This window comes from Petromyzon marinus, chromosome 62, assembly GCF_048934315.1.
Source record: "Petromyzon marinus isolate PM22_M1 ecotype Great Lakes invasive population chromosome 62, UKy_Petmar_22M1.pri1.0, whole genome shotgun sequence".
Taxonomy (NCBI): Eukaryota; Metazoa; Chordata; class Hyperoartia; order Petromyzontiformes; family Petromyzontidae; genus Petromyzon; species Petromyzon marinus.
Window position 1 is genome coordinate 12,097,496 of NC_133728.1, and position 21,503 is coordinate 12,118,998.

General features: G+C 45.7%; 1 protein-coding gene across 5 annotated transcripts in view; it reads right to left on the reverse strand.

The window, feature by feature from the left end:
• Positions 1-21,503, reverse strand: part of LOC116955822 (solute carrier family 2, facilitated glucose transporter member 5-like) — a 56,434-nt gene that overhangs the window by 7,445 nt on the left and 27,486 nt on the right. For 4 of the 5 annotated variants that reach the window (XR_012930114.1, XM_032977135.2, XM_032977137.2 and 1 more), the window contains 5 exons: positions 21,217-21,341; positions 13,535-13,664; positions 6,453-6,604; positions 2,712-2,998; positions 479-589 (listed from right to left, as the gene is read on the reverse strand). Coding sequence is in view for 4 of the 5 variants with exons in the window: in XM_032977135.2 (XP_032833026.1) it covers positions 479-589; positions 2,712-2,998; positions 6,453-6,604; positions 13,535-13,664; positions 21,217-21,341 (805 nt within the window). In the remaining variant the exon portion in view is untranslated. The remainder of the gene's footprint in view (positions 1-478; positions 590-2,711; positions 2,999-6,452; positions 6,605-13,534; positions 13,665-21,216; positions 21,342-21,503) is intronic. The other variant, XM_076053744.1, reaches the window with a different exon arrangement.

Below are 21,503 nucleotides of genomic sequence, written 5' to 3' on the forward strand. Positions count from 1 at the left end.
TGAAGTATATAGAGCATATGAAACTAAATATATTTTTTTATTTTACCATATAAGGCAAACTGAGCTATATAGCTCAATTTCACAAGCAGCCTGCCACAAATGATATTTCAATGAAGTGGCTTATCACGTGGAAATGTATAGCAGCCAAATACTCTAAACGCATGTTTCTGAATGTGGAGAGGAAAAACCGAAGGACCCGGAGAAAAATCCACGCGACCACAGGAAGAGATACATGCAAATTCAAAATCTACAGCCATCAGGGTCAGGATTGAACCCACGAACCTCTTTTATACCAGGTGAGGTAGTTAACATCTTGCCTCCATGGCCCTCCCCATATAGATGTGGACAACCTGATGTTACACTAGTCCCTGGTTCCTTCTGGAACGACACAGTCGAGTACAATTTTCACTCCCACCACAGCATTCTGGGCCCTTCCAGCCCATTTCCACCCTGGTTATAGCTGCTATGTCTGTCTTACGCAGGACATGGCGGTGATAATTTCTGCAGCTCCAGTCCCCAGTGTCACGTAGGGGATCTTCTCCTCTGGGATCTTTGCCTCCTTGAACACGTACGTGGAATAGAAGTAAATCTGAAAACCAAAATACAAAGATTCCCCGTATAACCTCAACAGACTATGAGAACAAGTACTCCATAATAGAGGTTTTTTGGGTTAGGTCGCGTAAATATATAAATGTGTCGTTCAAACCTGCCACTACTGGCCAAGACTAATTAGATAATCTATCAAAATTGATAGAAATCAAAATGATTTTAACCGTTCGGATAGCTACCGCCTTAGTGCTACGTGGAAGTGAATAATAAAAGAACACATTATTTAAATGCATGCCTATGAAGGGCACTATACTTCAAAAGGGATTACCGTTGGTACGGCTATTTTAATACATACAATAGACAGGAAGGACAAGATCAAAGGGCTCACATAATACACATGCATAATGTACGTAGCCTCATTAACCCCCCCCCCCCCCCCCCCCACTTTGCACAAGAGCGCATAAGTGTCACCACATCTACACCTCTATACAAAACAATTAGGCTTCTCCACAAATCTGGCTGTCGCCTGATGAAGCTAGTTGTAATTACTGGCAAAACGTCGTACTCAGATTATAAATGTTGTGGCTTGGCTCTCCAACACGCCAGTGGGCTGTACTTGTGACGAATTGGCATGTTCTGGTCACGTGACAACCCTTACTATTTGACTGTGTCAGGTGATGGCGGATTTTAACGACACATTTATATATTTACGCGATATAACCTAAAAAAACCTCTCTAATGGATGATATTGGTCGTGAAAGTGTGTTAAACAGGACAAATACTGTCAGTGAGCACCTATGAAGGTCGGCATGGCACACGAGGGGTTGGGTGACCGCTTTTTTCTCCCCAGTGGCGATGTTTACGGTACACATTGCACCAGTTACTCATTTAAGGCTGAGTCGATCTTGTGGAAGCCCAGGACCAGTTCCGATATTCGTCACTGGTGTTGGCCATGAGCAGAATCGAAACTTTGGTCACTGGGTTTGTAGCACAGCGTGCTAACACACACAGATACATGTCCCCTGTATTGCTGGTAGTGTGTGTATAAGTTTGGGGTTTATCGCCTCTGAAAGGCGAAATCGTAAAACTTTGGAAAGGGGCAAAAACACATTTCTATAATTTGGGTCTACGACAGCAGACACACCAAACGACCACTTGCATGAACACGAGACCGAGTCCAATCCCAGCCTGTTTTTTTTTCAAAATATATGTAACCTCATCTCCGGAATTGTCACAGAAAAAAAGTTATACAAACAAAATCTCAGTTGCTTTTGTCTCAAACCCCTGTTCTATCAAGATAATCAGATTCCAGGGCAAAGATCAAGGAAAAAAGTAACTAAGATCTGCAAAATGAATATGCAAGTATTTCCAGGAATCACATGCCAATGAAATAACCTAAGTCACATTAACAAGATCAACTCTAATGGCAGTAGAAAGTTCCTGATCATGATGAAAAAAGTACGATTTTTTTACCCTTTCTGGCAATTAAACAGCAGGTGTTAAGATATTCAAACACCAAATAGATACATTTTGCAAGAAATCAAGTCTGCATTAACCACACATATTTGTGGCAAAATAGGCAAACAAACATCCTCCCCGTGGTCGCATGTATTTTTATCCAGGTCCTCCAAGTTTTCCCTCCACATTTAGAAACATACGTTCAGAGTATTTGGCTGCTACAAATTTGCCCACAAAACGCCACTTTGCTGAGCTATCATTTGTGGCCAGGTCACTTATGAAAAAGACTTACATAGCTCAATTGTGGACCTTACCTGGTAAAATAAACATTGTTTAGTTTTTAGTTTAGTTTATATTCTGCCACCAGAAGACTACGACAAATATCTTCTTCTGGAGGTTTTGTGTTTATTGATTTATTTACATTAACTCTACTGACATACCAGGACTGCCTTACATCTCTGGACAGGTAGGGCACTACACCTACACATGTTGTTAGGGCGAGGTTTGCGAGCGATGATGTATAAAGCCCGGTACAAAATACGAGAGGCTGGTGTGATGAACAAAGAGCAGAATATTAGGTTTTACTAATAACTCCTGAAAACCAATTGGAACAAATCTGCCATATAATTGTTGGAATTTGAATCAGGCTTTGGCTATATTGCTCTAGAAGTGATTGAGTGAGGTGCAGGTATTGCGTGGATCACCGCATTCAGTCCACTGAGCTGCTGAGTGACGTTGAGCAGAAGCACGGTGATAAGTTGCCACCTCGTTCCGCGGTTCCTCATCACATCCCACACGGACCTGGGGCCCTCAGACATCTGTTCCTGCTCCGCTCTCATGGCCAAAAGCTCCTCATCCAGTCGGTGCTCCAGGGGAGAACCGCCAGTGCCCTGACCAATATCAGCGCTGTTACCATCACCACCACCAGCAGCAACATCACTACAGCTGCCACCACCATTACTGCCATCACCACCACGTAACCATGCGAGCACTGCAAAGAGACACGAACACACATTTTATGTTTTGTGACTCCCGCATGATTTAGAATATTTGGCCTAGAGCTGGGATGTCAGTTAAAGAGATTCAACAAATATGTTTCCATGGTAGATCACTCGGGCCCCTTTAAAATTAGGCGACTGCCCCACACCCTGCCTCCCAAAGGCAGGAATCCTCCTACAAGCCATGCCTAGTGTGGCCTAAAGCTTGTAGTGGGCATCCTGTGGCGACCTCTGTGTGTGTGAGCATGAGTTCTTGTTTTAACCATTTGCAACTACAATTAGTACCATTTGTTCTGTGTATGTGTAGTAAAGGGGTCACCTTAATTCTGGTAAAGTTGATGAAATATTAATTAAACTGTTGTGTACAGTTTTGCTATTCGGGTGTCAACTTTTTAAAAATTGGACACGTTGATTAAACGGTTGTTTCCCAAAATGTGGAGACACAATCAGCACAAAAAAATCTCATCTCTGTATTCTCGCCCTACTTCCTAAGCCAACATCCCTGCCCTGCTATCTCATCATGGCCTACACGCATACCAGCCCTGCTCATTATTATTGCTGATATATAAATATTTCCAAGGACAAATGCTGTCTGAAATGCGTTACAGATTACAATCAACGCAATGCTAACAGACTTCACAATTCGCACTGTTATGACAGAAAGTCACACGAAGAGATTAAATAATCGCCTCATAAAAGAGTACACCCTGACTCCGGCATTATTCAACCTCTACATCAGTAACATTTTATCAAGAGTCTCGCAAAATCATTTATGCAGAAGATATTGCACTGGCTAACCCAAGTCTCTAAATGCAAGAAAGCGGAGAGAACCCTGGAGGTGGACCTAACAATGCTAGAAAATAACTTCAAAGCATTATGCTTGAAGCCGAATGCAGGGAAAACATCAGTATCCACCTTTCAATTGATAAAAAAATTGAAGGATCGAGGCCACTCAAGGTCAATTCTGTGGTGCCCTTCGTAACCATGACCACAGACCCAGATACCTCGGAGTAACCCTTGACTGGACTGTCACGCTGTCGACATCACCTCAAAGCCTATAGCAAGAATATTAAATACAGAGTCAACAGCATTCAAAAGCTAGCATGGAATTCCTGGGGATGTAATACAGGGATGTTTTGGACATCAATGCAGGCCCTGCTCCATTCTCTAGCAGAATATCGCGCTAAACATGTCTGGTGCAACAGCTCTCACATTGGGCTCGTTGGCACTAAAATAAATGCTGTGCTGGGTGTGGCCAGTGGCTCCCGTGTATCTATAACCACTGCAGTGGCTGTCAGTGCTCGCAAACATCCCAATATCATCCATAATAGAGGTTTTTGGGTTAGATCGCGTAAAAACCCGCCACCACCCGACACAGCCAACTAGTAAGGGTTGTCACGTAAACAGAACGTGCCAATTCGTCACTAGTATATCACACCGGTGTGTTGGAGAGCCAAGCCACAACATTTACAATCTGAGTACGACATTTTGCCAGTAATTACAACTAGCTTCATCAGGCGACAGCCAGATTTGTGGAGAAGTCTTACTGTCCCACTATCAAGAATCTGATGGGATGATGCAACGCTTAAGGGGTATTTTTTAAAGATCTTGGGAAATCCAAATGTTACCCCCTCTGCATATCGACACCAAATCTCCACCACCCTCCCATCTGAAAAAGAGACATGAATTTTGGATGCATGCCTCGACTCTTCCATAAGTTGAAAGGAGCCTGCCACCTAATGGCACAAGATGCCGGAAAACAGAGGTGTTCCAAACAAGAACCTTCCTGAATTATTGGCAAAGAAACAGCCTGGTTTATCTCTGCCCCAACGACAGTGGACCACTCTCAACCTTGTCCGAACATATAAGAGGTGTGGATAGTTCCTTCCTGATGCCGAGAGGTTGTTGCATGCCTTAATTTATTCAAGGTTGGCTTACTGTAACACCTTGCTTGCTGGCGTTTCTAAAAATATTTAAATAGATTACAACATATTTAAAACTCAGCTGCCCGGCTTTAAACCAGATCTAAATAGTATGACCATATTGCTCCTATTATTTCATCCATGTACTGGCTGGCTCCCTGTAAAATACAGAATCGACTTCAAGATGATTCTTCTCGCGTTTAAGGCCTTGAATGGGCTGGCTCTTAAATATCTGCAAAAATTTTAGATCAGTTGATTCTGGTTTACTCATAATTCCAAAGGCAAGACTGGTGGTGTTGTATGGGGGATGGAGCGTTCTGCAGCCAGGATCCACGTGTGTGGAATCCCCATCCTTGTTCTATTGGGAATTCTGAGTCTGTTTCACTTTTTAAATCACGCCCTAAAACTCACCTATTTTTACAGGCTTTCCCCGTAACTTAAGATGTGAGAGCCAATGCTTATGCATTAGCTTTTCCTGATGTCCGATTATATACTGTTTCACTACTATTTGATTTTGCATAGTTTGTTCATTGTATTGCCAATTGGAGCGTAGTTGTAATTTTATATTGTTATTATCAGCTTTTATTTCTCTTCTTTGGTTCTTTCGGTAAAGTCACGTAGAATGAGAATAAAATAATAAATTGTTATTTTATTTTATCAATTTATTATTTTATTATTGTGTTATTTTATTTGATCAATTTATTATTTTATTATTGTGTTATTTTATTTTATCAATTTATTATTTTATTATTGTGTTATTTTATTTTATCAATTTATTATTTTATTCTCATTCTACGTGACTTTACCGAAAGAACCAAAGAAGATGAATCCTTGCAGTCACGAAAGCTTTAAATCGAGCTTTTATTTCGCTTAGATTTAATATATACTCGTGAGTTATTTTTTCTGTGCTTTGAGATATTTCGATATGAAAGGAGTTTCATAATATAGAGGTTAGGATTATTATTATTTTAAAATCAAGGATTAAACCAAACTGCAAATGCAGTGAAGTGCAAACCATGAAGCGTCTCACTGATTACTGTCCAACACAACGAGCTGCATTCTCGTAGAATAACAGGACTCCACTCAGCCACCCGAGATGCCATGAAATGGCTTATAAAATAAATAAGACGATTATAGCCTGTTACTTTTTCAAACGCTATACGAAAGAATCGTTTTTTTTAAGAGAAAAATTAGTGAATAATAAGAATAGATTTTACCCTTTTTGACAATAAAACAGGGGGTGTTGAGATGTTCAAACACCAAATAGATACATTTTGCAAGGTATCAAGTCTGCATTAACCACACATGCTTGTGGTGTACATGCAAACAAAATATGCTCTGATAATATATGTATTGTCTTTGAAACTGATTGGCTTACACCAGACAGCCTTCTTCATGGCCTTGTCTCACCAGTGTCAGAACAGAGAACGCCAAAAGGTAAGAGTACAACGAGAATTGTGTTCGGAAGTGACGTGAAGAAAAAAAGAAAGGGATTAGAAACATTTTAAGAGAGAGGGGTAAGGACCTTGGCGCGCTTGCTGGGGCTGGCCTCTGTCGATGAGGAGGTAGCAGGGGCTCTCGGGGAAGAAAGGAAGCACGAGCAGCTGTGTGAGCGCCGGCAGCACAGGGAGCGCCAGTACCACAGCCCACAGCTGCTGCTGCCCTCCCAGCACCTCCCTGCAATAGACATACATAAACATCATGGGACCTCCTTTTCCAGTCCCAAAATATAATAGGCTTTTCCCCTTTTTTCTGGCAACAAAACAGGTGTTAAGATGTTAAAACACCAAACTGAAACCTTTAACAAGTGTAGTGTCCTGTAGAATCACTCAGTCAGACAAGTTGTTCAAGCCACCTGCTTACACTTTATTGCTCTCTCTGGCACCAGTTGTAGGCACTCCTATCTCTGTCTATACGGTCACTTTGTTAATCAACGTCCCCTATCTACTTTACACTTCGCTGACCTGCCTGCGGCAGCTCTTCCTCTCAGCAGCTCTGCACTCACAGTTCCGGACACAGACAGCAGCTCACACAGAGCTTGCAAACAGCAGCGCTACACAGTGGCTTCGCTCACACAGAGGCTTCACTCACACAGAGCTTGCACACAGCTGCCCTCTTTCTGCACCGCTGCCCTTGCCTACGTTCCCTCAGACCCATTCACTCATCCGATCCAGGCGGGGGGGATCAACCATCACCCGCCCGTCGACTCATGAGGGTTGAGGTCCGTCCTTGGCTTGAGCGGCAGCGGCGAGATGTCTTTACCTTGAGCCCAGAACCCGAACTCCCGCTCTGCTCTCACACACCCCCTTATATCCTCCTCCCAATTATCCAGCTTCTCCCTTGTGTCTCTTTAGGGCCCGCTGGTGCCTGTCAAGCCATCAATCACTCCTTATCGTACGTCTCCAAGACGACACCTCCGGTGCCAGCGTATGACCCCGGACCGACCCCATCTGCAACCGAATCTCCCGTTAAAGGGGTAGCGGTTTGCACGTGCAACCTTAAGTTGCACACTCGCACCTGCCTTCCCTCAGTTGCCCTTGGGCAGCAGTGCGCACCGTGTATTTTACCACACTACATCATCCCCCCCCCCCCCCTCACGAATAAAAACGCAGCCATCCCGGCTGTAATATACATCCCTCGTGCGCATGCAACATGACAACACCTAACACAACTCTATAGTGACCAGTGACCGACCCTTAACTACAAGGCAATCATAAGCAGTGACCATGAACAATAACAAGAACAAGGGAATGGGGAATTAACAAAAAAACGACGTGTCGCGAACGGGTATGTGCAGCAGGCCCGTCGCCGCGGGTAGAGACGGGTCCGCTTGAGTGTAATGAGTGGTCCGATGAGGAAGTCCGCAACACTCCGTCTGTGGTCCTTAGGGCCTCTGGCCCTGCAGGCGGTACAGAACATTCCTCCTCATGGCCTGTTACTTTAAGCATGGCGGTCGGCGTACCGGACGCATCAGACACTGGCCAGCAGGGATGTGCGGATGAATCGACCGGATCGGATGGAAAGTATGTTTTTAACCGCGAAGGATGCACAAATCAGCGCCGCCGGCCCAAATGGATACGCACACAATGTGGCCGCCGAACCTCAATGACCTCGATGGGCCCGTGCCAGGGACTGTACAGTTTCGGGGACGTGCCCACAGGCACCTGAGGGCAATGTAGCCAAGCCTTGTGCCCCACTTGCCACGGTATTCAGGGCCCTTCATGACCCTTCAGCCACTCGTTACAGGCCTGTCTGCGGGCCGAGTTGACCCTAGCGGCTTCACGGTCCAACCGCAGCTGCTCCAGTGTTTTCAACATGGGGTCAGGAACTGACGAACTTTTCCGTGGGGGGCTCAGTCCCAACTGAATTTGCACAGGGGGTTTGGGCTCCCTCCCATACATCAAATAAAACGGTGAGAACCCCGTCGAGGCATTGGAAGCAAGTCTGTTAGTCGCAAGTACCCTTGGCGTGTGCAGATTCCAATCCGACTGTCCCTCAGTCACTTGCTGGCATAGCATAGCAGTGAGGGTTCTATGCAACCGCTCAACCATCCCGTCAGTTTGTGGATGATATGGTGCATATTTTCTGCATGCCCAAGGACTCCCACACTTGGAGCAATTTGGAGAAATCCCTACCTTGATCCGTGAGCGGTTGCTCCGGGGCCCCCATATCCAGAACATAGCTGTTCACAAAAGTGTCAGTTATAGACACAGCTGACTGGTCAGCCAAGGGCCAGGCCATAGGCCAACGAGTCAGATATTCGACCCCCACGAGGAGGTACTTGTGTCCTCTCCGGGAGACCGGGAAGGGACCCAAAATGTCCAGGGCAACCAATTCATTCACCCGTGACACAACAATAGACTGTAGCGAAATCTGCGGTCACGTGGCAGGAAATTTCCGGCGCGCACAATCAACACAACTTTTAATCAGGAGAAGGACATCACTCTCCATTCCGGGCCAATAAAAGTCCTTTTTCAATGTCGCCAACGTTTTATGCACACCCAAATGCATCAACTTTTTGTGTACGGCCTTTGAAAGTTTGTCACTAAGGACCTTGGGTATGATCAGAGCATATTGCTGGGACTCCCACTGCATGAGGAGTCCCTCCCGCAGCATAATGGAAAGGCGACCCGCAGGACCCGGGCCCCAAGAAGCACGACGGCGCAACATCAACAACGAAGCATCATCAAACTGCAGCTTAGCCCACGTATCATGGTCGAGATTTAGAATAGAATCACATGGCGACTGAGCGCCCGCATCCCGCGTTGTCCCTGCTGCCGCAAACACCATGGGCGCCTCCCCTTGCGGGGGCTTACATTTCAACATGCCTGAAGCACACGTGCACGCAGCATGGGGTGGCCATTGGAACAACTGTCCAGACAGCTGGTCAATGCGCGGGGAATACTGGAGGGCTGCATGGTCTGTGCGGACTACAAAGTCCCGTCCGTACAATTAAGGATGATAGCGCTGAATAAAGTGGACCATGGCCAGTAGCTCCCTGCACAAGACGCAATAGCGCTGCTCGGCAGGAGACAGGACTCGACTGCCATAAGCAACCACTCTCTCCAATCCCTCGGTAAGCTGGGAAAGCACTGCCCCGATGCCCGTGTCGCTGGCGTCCGTGTCCAAAACGAAGGGTTTAGTGAAATCGGGGTATGCGAGTTGGGGGGGGGGGGCATCAGCAAGGGCAGAGCGGAGGGCGAGGAAGGAATCCTCTTCAGCTCTATCCCATCAAAATCTCTGGCCCTTGGCCGAAAGGGCATGGAGTGTTTTTTCAATGTGGGCAAAATCTTTAATGAACCGCCAGTAGTAAGAAGCTAATCCAATGAAAATGCGGACGTCTGCTACCGATTTAGGAGCCTGCCACGTGCGCACATACAAAGTCTTTTATGGATCTGTGGTGACACCGGCCGCACTAACTACATGCCCCAAGTACTTAACTGACGTCTGAAGCAAATGGCATTTCTGTGGCTTGAATTTCAATTTGGCCGCATGCACTCTCTCGAAGACCGAGCGCAATCACTGCATATGTTCGTCAAAGGTTTTGCTAAAGACGATGACATCATCCAAATATATGAGGCAAGAGTCCCATTGCAACCCTGCTAGGACCAACTCCGTTAACCGCTGAAAGGTAAACGGCGCTGAATTCAAATCCCATCGGAAGGCAATTCCAGTGATAAAGGCCTTGGGGCGCACGAAAAGTGGTCTTTGGTTTTGACTCGTCATCGAGGGGCAATTGTAAAAATCTGGACAACAAATCGAGCATCGAAAATAATTGTGCGCCCGACAATGCATCGAGCGAGTCATCCATACGAGGCAGAGGGAACGCATCCGCCACCAATATTTAATTTAATTTGTGAAAGTCAACGCAAAATCTCAAATTTCCATTATGCTTCTTCACTAGGACAATGGGTGCTCGCCACTCAGAGGCATGGAGCCAAGCTCAGAGTCACTCGAAAGCGTGGTTGTAGAGAGGAGTTTTTATGTGTCTCTTGAAGGAGACGATTGAGGTGATGCTGCGTATGTGCAGAGGGATTGCTTTCCAGACCGCCACCGAGAAGCGGTGCATAGACGTGACCATCCTGGATCTTGGTATCAAGAGGAGGTCGTGAGTCGCACTGCGAAGGCATCTGCCGTGTGCTGTGCTGCAAGTCGTCAAAAATGAAGAGAGGTACGGGGGGCAGGCAGATGTGAAGGCATGGTGGCAGAGGCAGGCGATCTTGTATGTGACCCTGCTGGCAATGGGTAGCCAGTGGAGGGCACGGAGAGAGGCAATTGAGTCGAGACGGGGATGAGTGCGGCCAATGACGATGCGTGCCAGGTTGTTTTGTAATCTTTGAAGTTTTTTTAGGTTGCCAGAGGAGGACCAGACAGGATGGAGTTGCAATAGTCGAGGCGAAACCCAACTATGCAAGGCCCCACCTCTTAGTAGCATGCTCCAGCAGCACCTCCAACTCCTTCTCTGAGTGAGCAGCAATCACCAGATCATCAGCATAGATAACATGGTTGACCTATAGAGAGCTATCTCTCGACTGCACTGGGCATCAGTCAGTTTCCCATTGTATCTGTATCAGATGGAAATTCCTTTGCTACAACCGTGGTAACCTCGAACGAAGTGGTAAACAATGTTAATGTCAGAACCAGATGATACATACCCCTGCCGCACCCCAAGATGAATAGAGAATGGCTCTTACTCCCGGCCACGTTGCTTTACCAGGGCATGCCCACCATCATGAAGGTCGTTAATGGTGGTGATAAGAGAGTCAGGGACTCCAAAAGCACGAAGGAGAACCCAGAACCCAGGCATATTGGTGGTATCATAGGCCTTGACCAGGTCAATAAAGCATATGTGTAGGTCCTGTTGTAGCAGCCGGACAGAACATATAGCATCTGTGCAGGACCGTCCAGGTCTGAAACCACATTGGGGCTCTGCAAGCCTCTCCTCAGCATACCTAGCAAGGTGATGTTGAATAATCCTTGGCAGGACCTTTCCCGGCACACTGAGGAGGGAGATGCCCTGTAGGTGTTACAGTCTTTATGGTTCACCTTCTTAAAAACGGGGACTACCAGGGCATCCTTCCAATCCTGCGGGAGCCGTCCAGTGGTCCAGGCAGTTATTATGATGTCATATAGGGCAGTCTGCACACAAACCCCATCCTCCCTCAGCAGTTAGCTTCGGGGATCATTTCTGCCCGGCGCTTTTCCTGGTCTTAGACTCTGGATCACCTCCAATGCTTCCTCAATAGATGGCACCTCAGCCAGCAACTCACAGGGGGTGACATGGCCTGCCAGCACTGAACCAATTTCTCAACCACATCAATTCCATACACCCGTCTATCAAATTCACCATGGAAGTGGAAAACGATGGCAAGCTACCATTCCTGGATGTTTTGACCGAGAAGAGACCTGATGGCTCGTTGGGACACTCTGTCTACAGGAAAGCCACCCACATGGATGCCTATCTAAAGCCTGCCTCCCACCACCATCCAGCCCTGAAGAATTCGCTCATCAAAACACTACACCATAGGGCCCGTTGCATCTCCGACCAGCATCACCTAGCCAGTGAGCTGGAGTACGTACACCAAGCCCTCAGGATGAACGGATATTCTGACCGTACAATCCGCAAAGCTGTCTCCCCAGCCATGGGGAGACAACCATCTGAGGATCCAACCAATAGCATAACTGTGCCATACATAGCAGGGGTTACCAAAATATTTCCAAAATCTTAAACAAACACAAGATCCAGGTTCGTTTCAACACAGTACACAAAATCCGTGATTTGATCCCATCTGTAAAGGATGTGATTCCTTATATGTCTACAAATTGAGTTGTGGCTGTGGCAGCAGTTACATTGGGGAAACGAAACGACAAGTTTCGAACCACGTTCGCGAACACAAGGAAAATCTGAAACACGGTAGGACCAATGCCTCTGCCGTTGTTGATCATTGTTTTAACGCAGTGGGCTCACACGAAATTGACTTTTCCAAGACGAAGGTACTCTGCAAACCCACCGGCTATTATCAGAGATGTGTTCATGAAGCCATCCAGATATATAAACACAGACAGAATTTCAACCGAGAAGATGGGTACAAACTGAGCAATCATTGGAAGGACGTTATTAGCCAGGTAAAGTCTTAACTGACTGTGATGCTTCCATCCTACCTGCCTATGTCAGCTGTTATTTCCGACTCTCTGTGTGTCTTTCTCTCTCTGTGTGCATCTCTCTCCGATCTCTACTCCAGTGACCCAGGTGCTGCCATGGGGTCCACTTTTCTGCCCTGCCTCCTCCCCCCCCCCCCCTTCTCTCTCCCCCCCTGCAGCCGATCTTTCCAGTGCTGCCGCGGTGGTCCACTTTACTCCAGTGACCCGGGTGCTGCTGTGGGGTCCACTTTATTCCCCGCCTCCTGCCCCACCCTTTCTCTCTCCCCCCCTACTGCCGAGGCCTATATAACCTCGTGGCACGGCAGATCTCTCGACTACTTCAGCAGTTTTTCTTGCTGTGGTTGTCCCACCTGATGACGATTGCTTGTGTTGCGATCGAAACGTTGTGATCTATTATTTTTCTACCTACATGACTTTTCCGAAATAACCAAAGCGTATGGGGATGATAATGTTTGAGTGTCAGACTGCGGTGTTACTCAGGCACCGGGTTAGGGAGGAACTGCAGCTAATAACAGAGAAACGTCACAGGCAGAGAGAAATGCCTCGGATACAAATTCACTCCAATCAAGAGAGAGTGAGATTACAGGGAATGGTTTCTCCAGGTTTAAGAACCTGATAAAGGAATTACACATTGGTATATGAATATATTGGTGGTACATACGGTGCAAGGAGAAAAAGCTAATTTTTCGTAAAAATTATTTCTTTTCCTACGATTCACAACCTCGGTCAGAAAATGTTGTGAGGTGCATCAAAATCAGTTCTCATGATATCTAAGCAGCAGGAAGACAAATGTTATGAGCAGCTGAACACGAATATTCATAGTATGTTACCATATAGCACCCAGCGTGATGACGATTACCAATACGTCCATATGCAAATGATAAAATCGCTAACTACTATACTACTGCTTTCCACACTGTATAGAAACACGCACTCGGTCCTCACCGTAGCCCGACTATCTGCCCGCAGAAGATGCCCAGGGTGAGGAAGATGGATGTGCTCATAGCGAGGGCACCTCTCTGGTGCTGTGGGGCGCACTCGCTCAGGTACATGGGCTGCAGGCTCAGCCCCACTCCTGAAGAACCCACATCAGCAGCAACAACATCAGTAATAGCAGCAATAGCATTAGTAACAGCAAAAGTTATTTGTCGCAGTAATAGCATCAGTAAAAGCAGAAATTGGCATATATAATAGTATAAGCTATAGAGAATGTCGAAGAAAATCTTCACAATCAAAACATTAAACTTGGCTCAAGTACATCCAGCCGTTAGAATTTTATAGGAAACCTCCCAAACTCATCACAGTGCCACGGAATCGGCTGAGAGGTTGGAATCTGTACGAGTAAGTAGAGAAGGTTATAGAATTGGGGGGTGGGGGCACGAGCTTATATCGGTTGGCACTGTACGTAGCCAACTGTGTTAATCGGAGGTGCGGGGAAGGACAACAAACTAAACACAAAAAGTAGTTTAAAAAAAATTAGTTTTCAATCAAGTTTTAAAAGTGCATAGCTCCACTAGCTTTCTAATATTCAGGCAGCCACTGAAGTGCATCCAAAAGCGCGCGATGCAGTGACCGTCTTTGTTCGATGGCTAGCCAAAAGCCGCTGTGAGGATGACCAGAATTCGCGTGATGATTTATGTTCCTTGACAATATCAACAAGGTATTATGGTTCATTTGTGGCAAGCACTTTGTGTAATGCGGCCTTATAATGTAGTCGTTCAGTAACCGGAAGCCAATGCAGCTCAGCAAGCACTGGACGGACAAGTGAATAGTGGAATCAGAGCTGTCCCTACAGTACAGGAGACCCTTGAATATCACGCGGTTTACGTTCTTTGAAAGTGCCGCGAAAGCGGCTGGCACAAGGGCCAGCTGTTCAGCACACCTAAGCTGCCTGATCCTAGTCTGTCATGTGAGCCCACTGAATTATAACAGTGATCTGCCACGGCAGAGGAGTTGGTTCTACCGTGTTTCAAGTCTGCTTTATGTTCGCAGATGTGGTCTGAGATATGTCGTTTGGTTTCTCCAATGTAGCTACTACCACAGAGGCACTTTAGTTTGTAAACGCCCGGGTACTGTATGTCTGGAACAGTATCTTTTACAGATGGAACCAGATCACCGATTTTATGTACTGTGTTGAATCGGACCTGGATCTTGTGTTTATTCAGGATTTTGGAGATATTTTTAGTGACCCCTGCAATGTAGGGCAAGGTGATGGTTTTGAGTGGCTCCACAAGAAGATCCTTCTTCATGACTGGAGTGATGGCTTTGCGGATTGTGTAGTCGGAGTAACCATTAGCCCTGAGAGCCTGGTGTACGTGCTTGAGTTCACTGGTAATGTGTTCCTGGTCGGAAATGCATTGGGCTCTATGGTATAGAGTCTTGATGAGGGAGTTCTTCTGGGATGGATGGTGGTGGGAATCCGGTTTCAAGTAAGCATCTGTATGGGAGCTTTCCTGTAGACAGAGTGGCTCATTGAACCATCATGTCTCCTTTTAATTAAGACATCCAAAGAGGGTAGTTTGCCATCTTTTTCGACCTCCATGGTAAATCTGATGGCTGGGTGTATGGAATTGATGTGGTCGCGGAATTGGTCTAGAGCAGGCTGGCGACGTGGCCAGATGACAAAAGTGTCATCCACGTACCTCTTCCATAAGGTCGGGCGTAGAGTGGCAGTCTGGATGGCATCAGTTTCAATTTTTTCCATGAATACGTTGGCTACAACCGGAGATAGGGGGGAGCCCATTGGGGTGCCCTCAGTTTGTTTGTAGAAAGTTCCATTCCAGGTGAAGTATGTGTTGGTTAAGCAATGTCTCACCAGGGGGGATACATCAGTATGCAGTCCTTGATGAACCAGGTCTTCAATGATAGTGATGGTGTCAGGTACCGGGACTTTGGTGAAAAAGGACACCATATCAAAACTGACAAGCAGGTCGTCTGGGGACAGGGAAATGCCTTTGATTGTCGATACCAGGTGAGTAGAATTTAGTACCGCAGAGGTGTTTTTTCCAGTGAAAGGTCGCAGTATATCAGCAAGAAAATGTGCCAGTTTATAGGTGGGGGAGTTGATAGTAGAGATGATGGGATGAAGGGGTGTATCTTCTTTGTGTATCTTTGGAAGGCCATATAATCTTGGTGGCCTGGCAGCAGAGGGTTTCAACGAGAACTGTTTGATCTGATCAATTAATGCTGTTGAATCAGAGATCATTTTGTTCGTAAATCGAAACTATAGCCCATATTTTCCACCTGTCCATCAAAGAAGCATCCGTTCCTTTAGAATGGAAACATTCCTATGTCTGTCCACTTCACAAAGGGGGCCCTAAAGATGATCCAAATAACTACCGACCTATCTAAATTTTGTCCCCGTTGATGAAAATTTTTGAAAAATTATTGACCTACCAAATTAGCAGTTTCCTGTCCACCAACAATCTACTACATCTAAAACAATCTGGGTTCCGAAAAAAATACAGCACCACATCTGCTGCATTAGACTCTTTGAATCACATTTACAGTAGCCTTGATAATAAGCAGTACTGTGCCTGTCTTTTTCTAGACCTGTCTAAAGCTTTTGATACAGTAGACCACAACACCCTGCTTAGTAAACTAAGTTGCCTAGGTTTTTCCGAAAACGCAGTAAAATGGTTACAAAATTACCTCTTTTCTCGCACCCAAACTGTATTCACAGATGGTCGGAGGTCAAACAGTGTTAAGATAACAAAAGGGGTTCCACAGGGTTCCACCCTCGGCCCCTTTTGTTCTCTCTTTATGTCAATGACTTGGGCACTGACCTGGATCATTCCAGGGTAAATCTTTTTGCAGATGACACGATACTGATTACTGCTGGCCGCTCTCCGGATGACGTGATTGCTAAGCTACAGGGTGATTTAAACAAACTACAACATCAGCTAGTTACTCTTAAACTAGTCCTGAATACCTCCAAAACCAAGGTGCTATGCTTCTCACCAGGACTAAAGCAGGAAGTTATTTTTCCCCAATTACATTCCTTAAATAATGATCAAATAGAGCAAGTCAAGATATATAAGTATCTTGGGGTCATCCTGGATTAAAAACTGAATTTTGAAGATCACATTGATTATATTGATAAAAAGACAAAAATTAAAATTTGTTTTCTGTATCGACACAAGCACTGCTTCCCCCCCAATGTTCCGTTTGGAATTGATTAAAGCTACCATACTGCCTCTACTTGACTACTGTGACATCGTGTATAAATCAGCCCCAAGTACTGTCCTGAAGAAGCTTGATTCCATCTATCACTCGGCCCTAAGATTTACATTGAACTGCCCATATAGGACTCACCACTGTGATCTCTACATTGGGTCAAACTAAACATATCTTAATGTTCGGGGGCTTGTGCACCAGATCTTATTTATTCACGATGTACTTACAAAAAATCCGCAGACTACCTGCTGGATCTCCTCTCTGTTTCAAAGAACAAATTTGACCTCAGGTCTTCGCTCATTTTCCAGATTCACATTCCCTATTGCCGTACAAAACCGGAGGAAGGACCTTTGCTATTGATGCCCCCTGGGTCTGGAATGCTATTGCTAATAAATTGCAACTTGAATTGCTACCAATGAGATCGTCTCTCAAAACTGCTCTTGAGGAGTTGTACACCCCTAGCTGCCACTGCTATTCATTGGCGTAAAATAAAATAAAATGTTTCGCTCCGGATGACGCTACAAAGTATTATCTGTATTTTGATTTAGCGTGCTGATCTTAAAAGTGCATTGAAAAATTTGATACTCCGACTGATGCTTCTGTTGTTGTGGAGTAACTCATGCAGCCAGCTATGGCTCTAGGATTTGGTGTTACATGTTATTTATATAGTTTATTGTAAAAATTCGGTCACAGTCCCTGTGATCACTGTTACGTTGCAATTATGGCTTTATTTTTTGGTGATTTCGAAAACATTTTTGGTTTGGACATGTTTGTTTTGTTGTAGTACGGAGTTAGACTGATGGCCTTAATCTAAGTTTTCTTGTGGTTGTTGTTGTTGTTTGACTTGCATCCCACTGGGATTTTTTGCACACAGCGTTGGTGTACGGTGCTTTTTTCAGGAATATTTTGCTGTTTTTTTCATGGATTTTCTGTTTGTACAGTCACATAGTCACTTTACGATGTTTTTCTTGTTGGTTTTTTTTGTTAGTTGTCGTTGCACCCGATTCAAGAGCCGAATGGCTCACAGGGCTATACCAAAATAAATAAACTGAAAAAAAACTGAAACTGAATTGACCTGCTCCCGGCTTGTGGGCTGCTGCAACCTCCAGTCTGTGGTGATTGCTGCTGCGAGCTGTTGTGACCGCTAATTTGACAGCCCACTTGGACAGAGCACTGTAACACCTACATACACTATATTAGCCAGGCCTGCTCTTTGTCATCACCTTTGTTTGATGTCTGGTAGACATCCACTCTATTGGCCCCAATGGACTAATATTTAGAATGCTGAGGTACACTCACTCTGATATGGTTTCACTTAAACATAACATTTGCAAAACAGTATTGGACTTGGACATATTGCATAATTGTGATTTGCTGCGGTACCCTAAGTACATTCATAGGGGTTTTGGTGGAAATTACTCCCGGTTTGGAAATACTGGAAACTGGATCAAATCCTTCTGGTCTAATATACGCCGCTCAACACATCATACTTCGCTAGACTATAGAGGCATTGATCAGAAGTCTATACGTTACCTTTCCCCTCCCCATTATGGCAATGCTATTCCTATACAAATCCGTCCGGTAACACACATAGCCAGCAATAGAGGACATGGACAGTATGAACTATTTTGTGGTGGTGTTAATGTAAGTAATGTAATCTATGTTACACTAAATGTCGTTCCCTCGCAGAGCCTGAGCAGCCCTATAAAAATGAATTGGCACTATTCAATGTCCGTTCACTCAGCAATAAATCACTCCTCATAAATGACCTCATTACTGAACGTAAGCTAGATAGTATGTTTTTAACAGAAACTTGGTCAAATAATGACGGGCCCGCCGTGCTGATTGAAGATACCCCCACGTGCTATAGTCTCTCATATCAGACTACACAATTTGTAAAGCTATCACCCCAAAAGTTGGGAAAGAGCCATCTGAGGACCCAATATAAACCATAACCTTGCCATACATAGCAGGGGTCACCAAAAAGATCTCCAAAATCATGAGCAAACACAAGATCCAGGTTCGATTTAACACAGTATATAAAATTCGTGATCTGATCCCATCTGTGAAGGATGTGATCTCTGACATGGAATTCCCTGGCGTCTACGAACTGAGCTGTGTCTGCTGCAGTAGTTACATTGGGGAAACTAAGCGATATGTCTCGGACTGTGTTTGTGAACATAAGGCAGATCTGAAACACGGTAGGACCAATACCTCGGCCATGGCTGATCATTATTTTAATGTGGTGGGCTCACATGAAATTGATTTCTCTAAGACGAAGGTACTTTGCAAACCCACTGGCTATCAACAAAGATTTGTTCATGAAGCCCTCCTCATATATAAACACAGACACACCTTCAATTGAGAAGATGGGTATAAACTGAGGAATCATTGGAAGGACGCTATCAACCAGTTTGTCATAACTGGCTGTGATGTTCCCATCCTACCACCTTCCAGTGTTAGTTGTTATTTTCGGCTCTCTGATTTTACATAAACAGGTAAAATTTCTCACACTAACACAGCCACCTCACTTGCTAATCTCTCACATTAACATAGCCACCTCCGCGCCCTCGTCATGGAGGTCGCCCTCCGATCTTACATTAACATGCTAATTTCTCAAATTAACATCACAAGCCCCGCCCACTTCGTTTATGACCCTTGGGCTACACTCATTTTAAACCTTTAAAACAGTCTGCCTCAGCAGTTTTTCCCCTTTTTTTTTCTTCACAACACCCTTGTGTTGCAATCGACCCGTTGTAGTTTTTTCATATTTTTTTGTAATTTTCTTTGAACCTATCTACGTGACTTTACCGAAAGACCCAAAGAATATGAATTCCTGCAGTCATGAAAGCTTTAAGCAAAGATTTAATCAGAAGGGGAGCATATCTGGGTTAAAGATAAAAGGTGGGGTTAGTCTGGAAGCTCCGGGAACCTGCTCGAAGGTTCTGGAAAGGGGCGTGGCTAGAGGCGGGGCCAGGCCACGTCCAGAGGTATATAAGGGGGATGGGAACCGAAGGTTCAGGGTTGTTGCAAGGTCCCGGGTCCTGGCTGCATCGCTGCTCCCATCGTCGTCATCGTCACGCTAGTCATTAAGCTGTATTGTTGGATGTAGGCGATGGGACTATGTAGAGAGGTCGGCTGTGTGTAGCTAAAGTAGAATCGTATATATATTACCCAGTGTTGTGCCCAGTGAGAGGAGACGTATACATGTATTGGCCTGTGTTGTGCCTCATGGAAGAATAAATCAGAAGAAGCCCTCTACACGACGTGTCTCGGAAGTCGCTCATTACATAATGATGCGAGTTGTGGGGAGCGGTAGTGTAGCGGTCAGCGCACTGTAATATGAACCTGGTGACCCGGGCTCGATTCCTGCTCACAGTTAACACCAGTGACGATTATCTGACCCGGTCCTGGGCCTCCCCTGGGTCGACTCAACTTCAAATGAGTACCTGGTGCAATGTGTAAACATCGCCACTGGAGAGACAAAGGTGGCCAGGCGTGATGTTGGCCACCCACCCTCTCGTGTGCCATGCCAGCCTTTATAGGTGCTCGCTAACAGCACTTGCCCCAATAGTCTGTTAAGGCTATATGGGGGATATTTGTCTTTTTATGTATGCGAGTGGGGAGCGGTAGTGCTACGGTTAGCACACTGTGCTACGAATCCGGCAACCCAAGTTTGATTCCCGCTCACGCCCAACCCCAGTGACGATTGTCTGAATTGGTCTTGGGCCTCCCATAGGTCGACGCAACCTCAAATGAGGATCTGGTGTGCTGTACCGGCCTTCATAAGTGCTCGATAACTGCACTTGCCCCAACAGTCTTTTAATAGGCAATACAGGGGGTCTTTGTCTGCGAGATGCTTGCACGGCAAAGGTTGAGGTGCCACTGCCTCGCGTCCCTCACCTGGCCTGCCCTGCACCATGGTATCAGCCAATGATACTGTACTTCCAGTTACAGCATACCCGCGAAAGGCTAAAACTAACCCTAACAATAGCTAAATTGGTATATAAAGAGGTTGCCGGATATAGCCATCCTACGACCTGGGAAGCTATAGGCTGATATCACTCCTGGGCACGACCTATACACTCCTGAAATGCATCATCCTCCAGGGAATCAGCCTCATCGAGTCAGTGTACTAACCACTACAGCAGTGTACTAACCGGAGTTCCATTCCTGCCCATGTATAATAGCGGTGAGGATTTGAACCAGTCATGGACCTTCTCTAGGTGGACTGAGCCTAAAATGAGTACCTGACATGGTGTGTAAACATCACTGGGGAAACAAACGCGGCCGGGCGTAGTGTTATCCATCCAGTTCCTCACTAACAGCACTTGCCCCAGCAGTCTGATCAGGCTTTAGGGGGTCTTTGTCTTGTGTATACATATACAGAATATGTACATTTATATGTATATCTGGATCTGATTCATGCTCTTGATGATGATCTCACCCACCGCAGTTGACCCCGATGAGGAAACGGCCGATGATGAGGAGCTCAAATGAGGAGGAGACGTCGCTCACCCCCATGAGGACAGAGGCGAGGATCGCGAACGCATTGTTAGCGAGGAGACCGCACTTCCTGATCGCACAAAAACAAGGATAACGCCATGTCACCCCTCAAAAGCTGTTGGGGCAAGTGCTGTCCGCGAGCCTCTCTCATCTCTTTTTACGTCCCCCCTCATGCTCTTCGTTCACAATCTTCTCCCTGCCTTCTTCCCTCCTTCTCCCTCTTCTCCCTCTG